This window comes from Aegilops tauschii, chromosome 7 (assembly GCF_002575655.3).
Source record: "Aegilops tauschii subsp. strangulata cultivar AL8/78 chromosome 7, Aet v6.0, whole genome shotgun sequence".
NCBI classification, from domain to species: domain Eukaryota; kingdom Viridiplantae; phylum Streptophyta; class Magnoliopsida; order Poales; family Poaceae; genus Aegilops; species Aegilops tauschii.
In genome coordinates this window covers 436,845,380-436,861,106 of record NC_053041.3, presented here as the reverse complement: position 1 = coordinate 436,861,106, position 15,727 = coordinate 436,845,380, and the positions used below count along the sequence as shown (strand labels likewise).

At 44.2% G+C, this 15,727-nt stretch overlaps 1 protein-coding gene across 3 annotated transcripts in view; it reads left to right on the top strand.

Annotated features, from left to right (window-relative positions):
- Positions 1-7,793: 7,793 nt before the first annotated feature.
- LOC109744378 (protein SWEETIE) overlaps positions 7,794-15,727 on the top strand; it is a 32,089-nt gene continuing 24,155 nt past the window's right edge. For 2 of the 3 annotated variants that reach the window (XM_020303489.4, XM_020303491.4), the window contains exons 1-7: positions 7,797-8,068; positions 8,585-8,792; positions 10,441-10,547; positions 10,932-11,168; positions 11,269-11,358; positions 11,424-11,511; positions 12,157-12,221. In XM_020303489.4, the coding sequence (XP_020159078.1) occupies positions 7,898-8,068; positions 8,585-8,792; positions 10,441-10,547; positions 10,932-11,168; positions 11,269-11,358; positions 11,424-11,511; positions 12,157-12,221 (966 nt within the window). In that variant the 5' untranslated portion in view covers positions 7,797-7,897. Of the gene's footprint in view, positions 8,069-8,584; positions 8,793-10,440; positions 10,548-10,931; positions 11,169-11,268; positions 11,359-11,423; positions 11,512-12,156; positions 12,222-15,727 lie in introns of all 3 variants that reach the window. The other variant, XM_020303488.4, reaches the window with a different exon arrangement.

Here is a 15,727-nt window from a genome sequence, read left to right as displayed (position 1 = left end):
CGTCCAATATATCAATCTTTACCTCTCGACAATTTCGAGACTCTTCGTCATGTCCGTGATCTCATCCAGGACTCCGAACAATCTTCGGTCACCAAAACACATAACTCATAATACAAATCGTCATCGAACGTTAAGCGTGCGGACCCTACGGGTTCGAGAACTATGTAGACATGACCGAGACACATCTCCGGTCAATAACCAACAGCGGAACCTGGATGCTCATATTGGTTCATACATATTCTACGAAGATCTTTATCGGTCAAACCGCAATGACAATATACGTTATTCCCTTTGTCATCGCTATGTTACTTGCCCGAGATTCGATCGTCGGTATCTTCATACCTAGTTCAATCTCGTTACCGGCAAGTATCTTTACTCGTTCCGTAATGCATCATTCCGCAACTAACTCATTAGTCACATTGCTTGCAAGACTTATCATGATGTGCATTACCGAGAGGGCCCAGAGATACATCTCCGATACTCGGAGTGACAAATCCTAATCTCGATTTATGCCAACCCAACAAACACCTTCGGAGACACCTGTAGAGCATCTTCATAATCACCCAGTTACGTTTTGACGTTTGATAACACACAAGGTGTTCCTCCGGTATTCGGGAGTTGCATAATCTCATAGTCAAAGGAATATGTATAAGTCATGAAGAAAGCAATAGCAATAAAACTTAACGATCATTATGCTAAGCTAATGGATGGGTCTTGTCCATCACATCATTCTCCTAATGATGTGATCCCGTTCATCAAATGACAACACATGTCTGTGGTTAGGAAACTTAACCATCTTTGATTTAACGAGCTAGTCTAGTAGAGGCTTACTAGGGACAGTGTGTTTTGTCTATGTATCCACACGTGTATCAAGTTTCCGGTTAATACAATTCTAGCATGAATAATAAACGTTTATCATGATACAAGGAAATATAAAATAACAACTTTATTATTGCCTCTAGGGCATATTTCCTTCAATTATAGCATGAAATAATTAGAAATTATAGATATGTCGGAGACGTATCAGCATCCCCAAGCTTAATTCCTGTTCTTCCTCGAGTAGGTAAATGATAAAAACATAATTTTTGATGTTGAATGCTACCTAGCATGTCTTATCATGTAATATTTGTACGGTATGAATATTGAGAAATGATGAAGTAATTGATATCAACATAATAATATCCATGAATACTAGAACATAATCATTACCCTTCAAAATATATGATTCTTAACGAATCTTATCCCTACTCATTAAATTATGTAAGCATGGCATGACTCCATCTTCCTAACATATGTACAAATCATGAGCACCCCAGTGTCAAATCAAGCAATTGTATCGTACTTTTTCTCGCTTCAGCATTTTCAACTTCACTCAATGTATGAGCGTGAGTCATGGACTTAGAACCACGGGTGGAATAGAATATGTTGGTAGATGTGTATAAGGGAAGACAAAAGTGAAGAAAGTCTCGCATCAACTCAGCGGATCATTAGGCAATAGAGAGGCCTTTCAATCGATATTGATGCGAGTTGTAGGTAGTGCCATGCAACGGATGCACTAGAGCTATAAGTGTATGAAAGCTCATCACTGGAATTTAGTGGGTGTGCATCCAACTTGCTTGCTCATGAAGACCTCGGGCATTTGAGGAAGCCCGTCATCGAAATATACAAGCCAAGTTCTATAATGTAAAATTTCCCACTAGTATATGAAAATGACAAATCATGGAGACTCTCTATATGAAGAACATGGTGCTACTTTGAAGCACAAGTGTGGTAGGAGGATAGTAGCATTGTCCCTTCTCTGTTTTCTCTTTTTTTTCTTCTTCTTCTTTTCTCACTCTCTCACTCTTTTATTGGAACAACATCATGAACCTCATCCCCACTTTTTGGAGGACTCATTAGTCTCCACCATTCTTTACCTCAGTGGGACAATGCTCTAATAATGATCATCACTCTTCTTTTTACTTACAACTCGATAAACTGAAACAATATGACTCTATATGAATGCCTCTGGCAGTGTATCATGATGTGCAATGATCTAGCGTAACATGTATTACAACAATGAACGGTGGCTTTGGCACAAATATCATGTCAGCTTTATATGATCATGCAAAGCAATATGATGATAAACACATCATGTGGATAGTAACCATGGAAGTTGCATGACAATATATCTCGGAATGGATATGAAAATGCCATGGTAGGTAGGTACGATGGCTGTTTCGAGGAAGGATATAATAATGTTTATGTGTGATAGAGTGTATCATATTGATGACCCACAAGTGTAGGGGATCAATCGTAGTCCTTTTGATAAGTAAGAGTGTCAGACCCAACGAGGAGTAGAAGGAAATGACAAACGGTTTTCAGCAAGGTATTCTCTGCAAGTGCTATAAGTAGTGATAATAGATAGTTTTGTAGCAAGGTAGTTCATAACAAGTAACAAGTAACAATAATAACAAGAGTGCAGCAAGGTGGCCCAAACCTTTCTATATCAAAGGACAAGCCGAAAGTACTTCTTATAATAAGCAAAGCGTTCCAGATGACACATCGGAATTCTCGTCTAGTCACGTTCATCATGTTTAGTTGATTCGTGTTCACTACTTTGATAATTTGATATGTGGGTGGAACGGTGCTAGGGTGTTGTTCTTACTTGAGCAAGCAATCCTCTTATGATTACCCCCTCTTGCAAGAATCTGCAACTACAAAAGAAGAATTAAGATAAATCTAATTATAGCATGAAACATATGGATCCAAGTCAGTCCCTTACGAAATAATGCATAAACTAAGGGTTTAAGCTTCTATCACTCTCGCAACCCATCATCTACTTATTACTTCCCAATGCCTTCCCCTAGGTCCAAACATGGTGAAGTGTCATGTAGTCGATGTTCACACGACATCACTAGAGGAACAAAAACATACATATCATCAAAATATTGAATGAATACCAACTTCACATGATTACTTATACCAGGACTTCTCCCATGTCCTCAAGAACAAAAGTAACCACTCAAAAATCATATTCATGTTCAAGATCAGAGGGGTATTGTATATGATTGAGGATCTGAACATATAATCTTCCACCAAATAAACCAACTAGCATCAACTACAAGATGTAATCAACACTACTAGGAACTCACATGTACCAATCTGAGGTTTTGAGACGAAGATTGAATACAATAGATGAACTATGGTTTGAGAGGAGATGGTGCTGGTGAAGATGTTGATGAAGATTGGTCCTCCCACGATGAGAGGAACGTTGGTGATGTCGATGGGTTCGATTTCCCCCTCTCAGAGGGAAGTATCCCCAGCGGAATCGCTCCCCCGGAGAGCAAAAGTCCTCCGGCCCAGGTTTCTGCCTCGAGATGGTGGCGCTTTGTCCCGAAAGGCTTCTTCTGGGTTTTTCTAGGGTAAATGACATCATATAGGAGAAGGGGGCACCAGAGGCCTGTTGGTGGGGCCACAAGGTCACATGGCGCGCCTCGGGGGGGGGGGGTGGGTGGGGTGCCACCTGAGCTTGTGGCTCACTGGTGGGGCCCCTCCCGATGATTCCTCTTCCAGTATTTGTTTTATTAATTTCAAAATAATTCTTTGTAAATTTCCAGGTCATTTGGAGCTCCGAAGAATGTTTATCTCTGTTATAGCTTTTTCAGGTTCAGAATTCCAGCCGCCAGCAATTTCACTCTTCATGTGAAACTTGCTAAATTAGAGAGAAAAGTCACTAGAATTGCCTCATGAAGTGAAATATTAACCCAAAACATTATAAATAACAGTAGGAAAACATGATGCAAAATGGATGTTTCAACTCCCCAAAGCTTAGGCCTCGCTTGTCCTCAAGCGAATACCGAACTCGATAATCATGATCATATGTTTATGGAGAGAGGTGTCGATAAAACAAAATACGGACATGGTAGCATCATGATCATTCTTATAACAACAACACATTAACGTAAAACTTCTCATGATCAAGTAATATCCACAAAACCAAAGTATAAGAGATAAACTTTCTTGACAACTAGCAAACTATGTTCTCAGTCATCAAAGCAATTACAATTCATCATATTTTAGGAAGAGTCTATGTAAGAGCTTTTGGTTTAGTAAATTTCACATACTCAACCATCATATAGTCTTCCATGATTGCTGACACTCAAAGCATATCTTTAGAGCAAACATTTCCATCAGACACAAACGATTCACCTCCCAACTTTGTTTATCTCAGGGATAATGTCAACAATAATAACTCATGATCACCTATATGCTTTGATGACTGAGAACATAAAAATTATTAAAGCTAATCACGATGACTGCAAGCTAGCTGCCGCCACTAGGAGAGCCGCTCCTTCCCGCGCTGTCTTCCAGCGGCTCTCCTCCGCCAGTGACCTTTCGGTTGTCGGTGATGAGGGGGGTCGCCGGATCCCGCGTTTGTGGATTGTTTTAGCTTTAGGTTTTAGGGCCCAAGAAGTATAGGGTTTTGGATCGTTCGAGGTCTTAGCTTCAGCGGCGGTGACAGGATGCTAAATAAAGAAGTTTCAGATTCTTCTCCGTCGAGGCAATCATCTCTATTGTCAGTGAAGGATCTGGGAACCAGTCTGTTCAAGCGAGGATGTTGTGGCGGCGGCGGCATCTTTGTGGTGGACATGTGTCCTCGGGCTCCGCCATTGCGACGACGTCTTCTCCAACGTCGACACGGAGCTTGGGAGGTAGTCGAGGAGCGGATGCAGATTGCGGAACGTGTGCTGGGCTCGTGGTTCATGGATCGCAGGTATGGTTTCCTCCTCCGACGTCATAATCATGTGGGGGTGCCAGATCTGGAGTTTGATGGCGTGTCCGGGGTGTTGCCCCGGTCTGATTCGTTCAACGGTAATGGTTTCGTCTTTGGCGAGCCATCTTGAAGATCCGCAAAGCTGCATATCAGCGATGGAGCCGCATCGAGCTCAGGTGAGAAGGTGATCCGTCATTTTTTCTTTTGGTGGCTGCTATGGTGGTGCTGGAGGCACGTGACGGGCGTTGGTGTCAAGCTCAGAGACGTTCTGCTGTCTTTTCAGTTTTGCCATGTCGGTCTTTATGTGACTTTTACTTTAGGACTGTGATATTTGGCACATGTGTGCCATATAAGCAAAACTGCCACACCTCTACTTCTTTAACTTTAAAGTACCACACGATCCCCTTCCTTTGACCCCGCCTTCTCCCGAACGACCCCGCAAGCTCGCCCGAGAAACCTGCTTCTCCCGCACATCTCGCGCGCCCACCCCCGAGAAAACTGCCACTTCTTCACGTCTACCACATGATAAAGAAAATATTGCGCATGTGGGATTCGAACCCACACCTCCTTGGCACCAAAGCGCGCCACCACAACCAACTCACCCTTAGGTAATTGTTGCTCAAACTAAAGAAACTAATCGTTTTGACCCCTTTTTTTTACAATTTTGTTACTACAAAAAGTACATAAAATTACCACGATTTCCCCTCAGTACAAAGTTACCATGGTATTTGCATGCCAGTTATCAGGCTTGTGATGCGTAAGTTACCGTGCTATTTACATAGAACTTACCAGGTACTATGTTTCAACAACTACACCCCTTTCAAAGTTACCATTGTGTTTTGTACACAAGTTATAAGGTCTTCGATGTGTAAAATACCGTGGTACTTACACATAAATTATCAGGGTATGTGTACATCAACCTCGCCCTGGTCAAAGTTACCATGGGGGATTGTACATGAGTTACCGGGTCTACAGTTCATATATTATCATGATACTTATACCTAAAAACCTGGGTGTGTTTCGGTAACTTTTTCCATAGGTCAAAAATTACCACGATGTTTTTGCGTAACTTATCACGCCTATAGCGGGTCAAAGTGGGCCGTTTTTCGGGCCAACCCACGAGCACGTGTGGCCCTCATGACACTAAACATTATGTGGCTTTTCAGTGGCACATCATGTGTTGTGTTCATCTAAGAGGCCCGGCGAGGCGAGTGTATGTTTTTAACAACTTGTTTTCCTTTGGTAAAAAGTTACCATCATGTTTATATTGTAAGTTATCGGTTACGTGGTGCTTATATTATCATGTTATTCACAAAAAAATTATCGGGGATGTTTTGAACAACTTTTTCCTGGGATAAAAAGTTATCATGGTGATTCTAGGTAACCTATCAAGCCCGCAGTGCTTAAAATATCATGCTATTTACATAAAATTTATCAGGGGTATGTTTCAACAAACACCCCCCCACGGGTCAAAAACTTATCATGGTGTTTAGTTATCGCAGTGCATATGTTTTCATGCTATTTACACATAAAAATACCAGGGGAGGGAGGTATAGTACCGTGCTATTTACACAGAAGATACCGGAGTATCTTTAAAAAAATATCTTCCATATGGTCAAAGTTACCATGGTGTTTCTACCTCAGTTATCAGATGTGCGCTGCATATATTACCATTTATTTACACATAAATTATCGGGTATCTTTTAACATTTTTCTTTCCCAATGGTTAAAGTTACCATGATTTTTGTATCTAAATTGTCTGGTCTATGGCGTGAATGTTATCGTGCTATTTACAGAAATTACCGGGGCCGGGGTTTAACAAATTTCTTCCCAATGATCAAAGTTACCACGATGCTTTCACCAAAGTTATCACGCCTTCAGTGCTTATGACCATGCTACTTACACATAGGGTGTGTTTGGTTTGAGAACGAAGTGGGATGGAATATCATGGTTCCATTCCACTAGAATGGGTCGGTCCGTTCTTGTGTTTGGTAAGAACATTTTTGAGGAATGGAATGGTTACGTTCTGATGTTTAGTTTGAAAGATGGAACAGAATGGGATTGTTCATCTCACTGAATTGGATTCTGATAGAAAACTAAATTGAATGTAGACTGAACCCTTGATTGCAGTGATTCAGAGAACAATGGTACATGACGCTGCAGTACAGAGGTATACAGGCTCCATCAAACTGTGTACATCACAACATCAGGCTGAATATCCCCGTCAGACATTTCTTCGAACACCTTGCCTCCGCTTTGCAACCTTGCTCGCTGCATCTTTAGACTGTGAGTCTCCTCAACTGGTTACCACTAGCAGTAGCTAATTGTCAGCAAACAAGGTCCAATTTTATCAACAGTCCGTACTTGGTAGGGAACATTACCATGTAAATTGTTGATCCTTTTGGAGCAGAACGACTCACTGGAGCATGCTTGTGCTGAATGAGACTGGAGGAAGGGAAGGAGGAAACGGGAGGTGCGGTGGCAGTCCGCGTCGGACTAGTAGTGGAGGAGACGCGAACAGGGCGGCAGCGCACACAGGCGAGCACCGGCGGAGCTCGCATGGCGCCGTGGTAGGACGATGAGGAGGCGTCCGGGTCGTGCGGCGCGGCACGGAGCCCGACACCTTGCGCAGCAGCAGCGACGCCATGGCTTGCCGTCGGACGGGCGGCGGCGGCGGGGCGGCGACCACTATATGTGAGCCGCGACGCGACATCGCCTGAAGGAGAGGACGAGCGCGGGGAAGGAGTGGAAGAACCGAAAAAAGTGGATCATGCTGCGATGCCGATCGAAGGGACACCGAGTGGTGTGGCAGTTTTGCAATCGGGCACAGAGTTGCCAAATACATATTTCGTTTACTTTAATCTTTATGATATGGATGAGACACATATTACCAAAAAAAAAAGTCATTTTTTCCAATTTCTTATAAGTTGCCAAAATTAAAGAAGCTTTGGAGTTTTTTTTTTTTTTGAAACTAAGAAGCTTTGGAGTTGCAAATGTTGGCTAAGCTAATTTTTTGACTACCAACCAAGCACCACACCGGGCGGCACGTCTACTCTAGATCTCCATCCCAGTGGTACCGGAAAAAGGCCATCGGCCCAAACACCCGCACGCCCTCCCGCTCCCTCCTCCCCCACCTTTCGCATGGCGAAGCGCGGCGTCGCCGGCGGCGAGCCAATTCCGCTGTCGCGGTTCGGCGCTCTGGTGGCGCAGCTGGAGTCCGTGGTGGCGTCGGCCAGGCAGAAGCCCCCCGACGCGCTCCTCTGCTTCGACCTCCTCTCCGAGCTCTCCTCCGCCCTCGACGAGGCCCCCAAGGTCGCGCCCCAACCCTCCTCTCCCATTGCCCTAGATCTCACCTTCCAGATCCCTGCTGCTATAGCAATGCCTATGCGTATGCTACTGCCGCACGAGCTCCCTCGATCGGTGTTGCTGTGCCGTGATCTGCTTGAATTGGCTCGCTATGGGGAGTAATTTCGGTAGTTCACTGCTAGAGTTCGGTGTCCTTGGCTCCTTGCAAAGCTCTACTCTGTTCTAGTTGCTGGGTCGGAGGATCCTAGTATGGGGTCATATGGTTGCTTTTAGCTGCGTCTGAGGGGGCAGAAGAAGTAAATAAATGCTTCATGATTGACACGCATTTGAACTGAAAATTGCTCACAATTTTGCATCCCTTCCTGCTTGCGTGTGTCAAACTTGCGATGCATGAGCCACCACGAGGAAGTTCGCTCTTTGATTATGTTAACCCAGAAAGTGTAATATGCAGCTTCAGGTGATGAATGGAGGATTTCCTTGGTACCTCTGATTTTGAATTGTGTGTTTGATGTTGCTATTCAGGACACCATCCAACTTTGGCAAAGGAAATGCGAGGATGCTCTCCAGTCCTTGCTTGTCTTTGGTGCTTGCCGCCCTGTTCGACGGTTGGCGTCATCAGCAATGGGGCGGATAATTCAGAAAGGTGATGCAATATCAGTATACTCAAGGGCGAGCACCTTGCAGGGGTGGTTGGTAGATGTGAAAAGAGCGGATCCCATGGCATGTGCAGGTTAGGAATCACAATTCATGCTGTATAAATTTCTTAACTTATTTCGGATGTGTTGGCAGTTGTAATTTATCTATTGAAAAATCCGTTTACTTATAGACTTGTAGCCAGCGGGTGAACGTAAATGCCCACAATTATCAAAAAAAGAGAAATCATGGAAATACTCTCATTAGCTGAATGAAAAGAAGGATCTACGCTGTTTACTTGTCGAGACCCAATAACAGTGTTCTCATTATGGCCTACTTGCGGGGCATAAGCGCTGATAACATTGAGAACCAAGTCCTGTGAGAGCCTGGCTTAATAGGAATGATAGACTACTCATATCAACAAGGAATTCCTTCTTTTCCGGGAGCCAATTTGAAAAGAACTCCAAAGTTAAGCGTGCTTGGCTTGGAGCAGCTGATCTCGGGTGCACACGAGTGAGGACAAAAGTGCGCAGGAAAGACTAGTGTTGGTCTGTGGGGCCAGTCTAGATCCTGCCAAGCGTAACGTCCAGGAACCGGTGGATGTGGCCGGGGCGTTACAAGTCTCCAACTAACAGTTTGACTAGGATAATCTGGTCCCCTCGCCTCTTGACGTCTACCTCTCCATACTTGAGGCCCTTGTTGATCAAGATGCTTCATGCTTGCTCCATTTTTACTTGCAGTTGTCCCCGTGTACCACATCTTGAAGCCGGTATCCTCCACCTCCTTCGCCTTATGCCCCCTTCATTTGGTTTCTTGGACGCAAAGGATCAACACCTCTCCTCACCGCTGTATCAACTAGCTTCCCTTAACTTTCCTGTCAAGGACCCTATGTTCCAGCTACCTAAGCGGATCCTACTAGGCTCGACTAGCTTCCTTAGCACTCGTCGAGTCAAATGCAAAGACCCTCGCTCATTTTTCACTACACCCGGGCGTCGATGTAGCGCGCCACTAAGGATGCGATGACCTGATCCTTGCGCACTTGTCACCGTATCCAGATCAAGATACGGCGCGCCACCAAGGGGGTGATGGCCTGGCCCTTGCCCATTTGACACCACACCGGGTTCCATATGGCGCATTGCTAAGAGGGTTACGCCCCAACGATGTTCTTCTGGGTTTCATCTCCATAAGAGTGGCTGGGTTTTGCCGTTGGCTCACCAAGCCTATCACAACCCTCCTCCTTTACCTGGGCTTGGGACTGGCTATGTTGAGACAACATAGGCGGAGCTTGTGATTATTATTATGAGTGGCTTAGATTATGGACCCTGATAAGTGCCACACGTGTGGCACGAAGCAATTCCGCCCTGACGTTTTTTGATGGCAAGCTTAGTTACAAGAGGATGGCAACTTTAGTTGTGAAACATGGTGACTTTCTGTTTGGATGGCAAGTTCCAATTTTTTTTGAGTTTTTTTTCCGATGAAACTTTAGTGTAAAAAACGTCAGGGAGGTGTTACTTCGTGCCACACGTGTGGCACTTACCATTTGGGTAGATTATTTGGTTATGATTATGTGCCTGCAAAAAAATAATAGTATGATGTAGTAATGCATTTTTCTGGTGTGCATTGTGCAATGATCTGGACTAGATGGCCCCTGCTATTTCTCATAGAAGTCGCGCTATAATGATGTGGTCTGCTTATGGATTGTGATTGTGTTTCTAATGATGTAAAACCAAATAATTTCCTAACAGGTGCAGCGCAATGCCTAGGAGAAATTTACCACTTATTCGGGCGCAAGATTACCGCAGGATTGATTGAGACATCAAACATCGTAGGAAAACTGATGAAGTATCATGAGGTCTGTGCTTCTCCCTTCAGTTTCCTTATTATTCTTTCTGTTCTCATTCCAGTGCCTTCTACAGAATATTATCTGACTGTTATTTGGTATTCATATCATCTTTTTATTTCTCTTGCAATACAACATCTATGTTAAAATATGTGGAGTACTTGCTTTTGTTTGTCTAGAAACAATGATTCCTACAAGATCGGGGACTTGCTGTAAATCTGAATATGTTCACCTGTGGGACTTTTTGTTCCTTCTTTTTTCTTGTTTCCAAGGACCCACAATTTTCTTAATAGTGTTGATGCATATCTCCAGCCCCGTTTCTGGTGTTCTTTTTGCTCCTTGTTCATTTTCTAGTGTCTACCAGTAAAAGCAATTTTTTCTTACTTGAATCTTCAGGACTTTGTAAGGCAAGATGCACTCCTCTTGCTTGAGAATGCATTGGAAGGCTCTGGTGGTGGTGGTAGTGGTGCAGCTTACCTGGAGGCTTTCCGCATAATCATGCGAGGAGGCATAAGTGACAAATCATATATTGTTAGAGTAGCAGCAGCGCGATGCTTGAAGGCCTTTGCTAATATAGGTGGGCCTGGGTTGGGGATGGCTGAACTTGATACTTCAATGTCTTGTTGTGTTAAGGTATCGTTTACTCATTTTATTTATTCCACATGTTTACTTAAAAACCAGTGGTTGAAGTTATTTTAGCTGAATTTATTATTTGCTTGATGGCATTTTATAGGGCTTGGAAGATAATGTGTCAGCAGTTAGAGATTCATTTGCAGAAGCACTTGGTGCCATACTTGCTCTTGCAGTGAACCCAGATGCACAGGTATATAGCTTCATATGCTCTTAACTTTTTTCCTGTCAGTTTCTGTATATGACTTTAGTTGACAGGTAACTAAAGGAGGAAAAAAGCAAAATGCTTCTGCAAAGAAATTTGATGATGGTATACAGAAGCATTTAATTTTGCCATTTGTTAAAGGTAAATAGTGGTGTCCTTTTCTAAGTGTGATGAAAGCTATTTAAAGACATGAGTGTGTATGTATGTTGTTGTAACACTGTTCTGAATACTGTTTTTTCATTCCAGTCTTGCATATTTGCTGTCTTTATTTAAAAAGGAACTAATATGAAAGCATTATGAAGGAGAGGCATGTGAAAGTGAAACAATACCAGTATGAATTCAGTGTGAACCACAATTGTTAAACTTGTTGCCGAACTCACACTATACTGAAAATGGGCATTGATCCTAGTATGTGCTTATTGCTAGTAGCATGCTCAAGGCTGTCTAGAATTAGCATTCTCAATATTTGAATAGGGCACATGGTCAATCCCTAGGTAGCTCAATGGTGGAATGTGTATCCAAGTGTCTTCCTAGGAATGTATCACCGGGGTTCCTTCCCTCTTGATCCTCTTTTATATTGATATGATATCACAATGTGTGCAACGCTTTCTTTTTCTTATTTTCTGTAATTATTTAAATTTATGCTATGGTGCTCTTTTTATCAATTATACCGCCAATGTGAGCACGCCGCTGCTTCTGCATATGGCACAGATAGCCATGTGTGACTTAGTCGACAATTCATGCTTATGTGCATTCACTGAAATCTTCCCTGTTTTCCTATTGCAGCAAATGGAGCCAATGCAAAGAAACTCCGAGTTGGTTTGTCCCTATCGTGGGTGTTCTTTTTGCAGGTAAAATTTTATTCGAAATGGAATAAAGGTTTTGTAGGAAGTAAACACAAAGACGCGAAAGAAAAATCACGGAATTAGAATAGTGCAATACTAAGGTGACTAAATTTATGTAAGGAGACTACAAGGATGAGCTATTAAGCGTAACTGACCATAAAGTAAGTAAAGATACTACGAAAACATCCGAGTTAGAGTGCCACAGGGCGCAGAGGTCAAATATGTACAAAGATAAGAGAAATTTAATGCTGAAGTGGGCTCTGACATTTTGTAATCTGACTAAGCCCCATCCTCTCACCCATTGTGCATATCCCATCTTTTAAAAATTTATAAAATGGCGCAGTAAGGGCCTTCCCTACTGTTTTCGCTCAAAACAGCAACGACACAACAACAAAGCCTTTAGTTCCAAACAAGTTGGGGTAGGCTAGAGGTGAAACCTATAAGATCTCGCGGCCAACTCATGGTTCTGGCACATGGATAGTAAGCTTCCACGCACCCTTGTCCATGGCTAGTTCTTTGGTGATACCCCAATCCTTCAGATCTCTCTTTACGGACTCCTCCCATGTCAAATTCAGTCTACCCCAACCTCTCTTGGCATTATCCGCACGCTTTAGCCGTCCGCTATGCACTGGAGCTTCTGGAGGCCTGCGCTGAATATGCCCAAACCATCTCAGACGATGTTGGACAAGCTTCTCTTCAATTGGTGCTACTGCTACCCCAACTCTATCTCGTATATCATCATTCTGGACTCGATCCTTCCTCGTGTGGCCACACATCCATCTCAACTTGCGCATCTCTGCCACACCTAACTTTTGAATATGTCGTCTTTCAGTCGGCCAACACTCAGCGCCATTACAACATTGCGGGTCGAACCGCCGTCCTATAGAACTTGCCTTTTAGCTTTTGTGGCACTCTTGTCACAGAGAATGCCAGAAGCTTGGCGCCACTTCATCCATCCGGCTTTGATTCGATGGTTCACATCTTCATCAAAACCCCCATCCTTCTGCAGCATTGACCCCAAATATCGAAAGGTGTCCTTTTGAGGCACCACCTGCCCATCAAGGCTAACCTCCTCCTCCTCGTGCCTAGTAGTACTGAAACCGCACCTCATGTACTCGGTTTTAGTTCTACTAAGCCTAAAACCTTTCGATTCCAAGGTTTGTCTCCATAACTAACTTCCTATTGACCCCCGTCCGACTATTGTCTACTAGCACCACATCATCCGCAAAGAGCGTACACCATGGGATATCGCCTTGTATATCCCTTGTGATCTCATCCATCATCAACAACAACAACAACAAAGCCTTTAGTCCCAAACAAGTTGGGGTAGGCTAGAGGTGAAACCCATAAGATCTCGCGACCAACTCATGGCTCTGGCACATGGATAACAAGCTTCCACACACCCCTGTCCATAGCTAGTTCTTTGGTGATCTCATCCATCACCAAAGCAAAAAGATAAGGGCTCAAAGCTGACGGCTGATGCAGTCCTATCTTAATTGGGAAGTCATCAGTGTCGAGATCACATGTTCGAACACTTGTCACAACATTATCGTACATGACCTTGATGAGGGTAATGTACTTTCTTGGGACTTTGTGTTTCTCCAAGGCCCATCACATGACATTCCGCGGTATCTTATCATAGGCCTTCTCCAAGTCAATGAACACCATATGCAGGTCCTTCTTTTGCTCCCTGTATCTCTCCATAAGTTGTCGTACCAAGAAAATGGCTTCCATGGTCGACCTCCTAGGCATGAAGCCAAACTGATTTTTGGTCACACTTGTCATTCTTCTTAGTATGGCTCATCAGCTTAATTCCACGGTAATTAGTACAACTCTGAACATCCCCCTTGTTCTTGAAGATTGGTACTAATATACCCCGTCTCCATTCTTCTGGCATCTTGTTTGCCCGAAAAATGAGGTTGAAAAGCTTGGTTAGCCATACTATCGCTATGTCCCCGGGGCCTTTCCACACCTCAATGGGGATACAATCAGGGCCCATTGCCTTGCCTCCTTTCATCCTTTTTAAAGCCTCCTTGACCTCAGACTCCTGGATTTGCCGCACAAAACGCCTGCTGGTATCATCAAAGGAATCGTCCAGTTCAATGGTAGAACTCTCATTCTCCCCATTGAACAACTTGTCGAAGTACTCCCGCCATCTATGCTTAATGTCCTTGTCCTTCACCAGGAGTTGGTCTGCTCCGTCCTTGATGCATTTGACTTGGCCAACATCCCTCGTCTTCCTCTCCCGGATCTTGGCCATCTTATAGATGTCCCTCTTGCCTTCCTTCGTGCCTAACCGTTGGTAGAGGTCCTCATACGCCTGGCCCCTTGATTCACTGACAGCTCGCTTTGCGGCCGTCTTCGCCATCTTGTACTTCTCTATGCTGTCTGCACTCCTATCCAAGTATAGGCGTCTGAAACAATCTTTCTTCTCCTTAATCGCCTTCTGAACATCATCATCCCACCACCAGGTATCCTTAGCTTCGCTTCTCCTTCCCATGGACACTCCAAACTCCTCCGAGGCCACCTTATGAATGCAAGTCGCCATCTTCATCCACACATTGTCTGCATCCCCTCCCTCCCAAGGGCCCTCCTTAATGATCTTCTCCTTGAATGCCTGAGCTACCTCCCCCTTGAGCTTCCACCACTTCGTTCTAGCGACTTTGGCACGCTTATCCCTCTGGACACAAATCCGAAAGCGGAAGTCCGCAACCACCAACTTATGCTGAGGGACAACACTCTCTCCAGGTATCACCTTACAATCTAGGCACGCACGCCTATCTTCTCTTCTTGAGAGGATGAAATCAATATGGCTAGAGTGTCGACCACTACTAAAAGTCACTAGATGTGATTTTCTCTTTTTAAAGAGGGTGTTAGCTACGATCATGTCGTAGGCTAGAGCAAAGCTTAAGACATCTTCTTGATTCCCGATGCCATAGCCAAAGCCCCCATGCACCCCTTCAAAACCTGTGTTAGATGTACTTACATGGCCATTGAGGTCTCCTCCTATGAAGAGCTTCTCGCCAATCGGTACATTCCTAACCATGTCCTCCAGGCCTTCCCAGAACTCCCTCTTGGTGTTCTCATTGAGGCCTACTTGTGGGGCATACGCGCTGATAACATTGAGAACTAAGTCCCCAAATACCAGCTTGACCAAGATAATCCGGTCCCCACATTTCTTGACATCTACCACTCTATACTCGAGGCTCTTGTTGATCAATATGCCTACGCCATTTCTGTTTGCAGCCGTCCCCGTGTACCACAGCTTGAAGCAGGTATCCTCCACCTCCTTCGCCTTCCGTCCCCTCCATTTGGTTTCTTGGATGCAAAGGATATCAACAATCTCCTCACCGCTGCATCAACTAGCTCCCGAAGCTTCCCTGTCAGAGACCCTATGTTCCAGCTACCTAAGTGGATCCTCCTAGGCTTGACTAGCTTCCTTACCCTTCGCACTCGTCGAGTCAAATGCGAAGACCCTTGCTCATTTTCCACTACATTCGGGCGCCCATGTA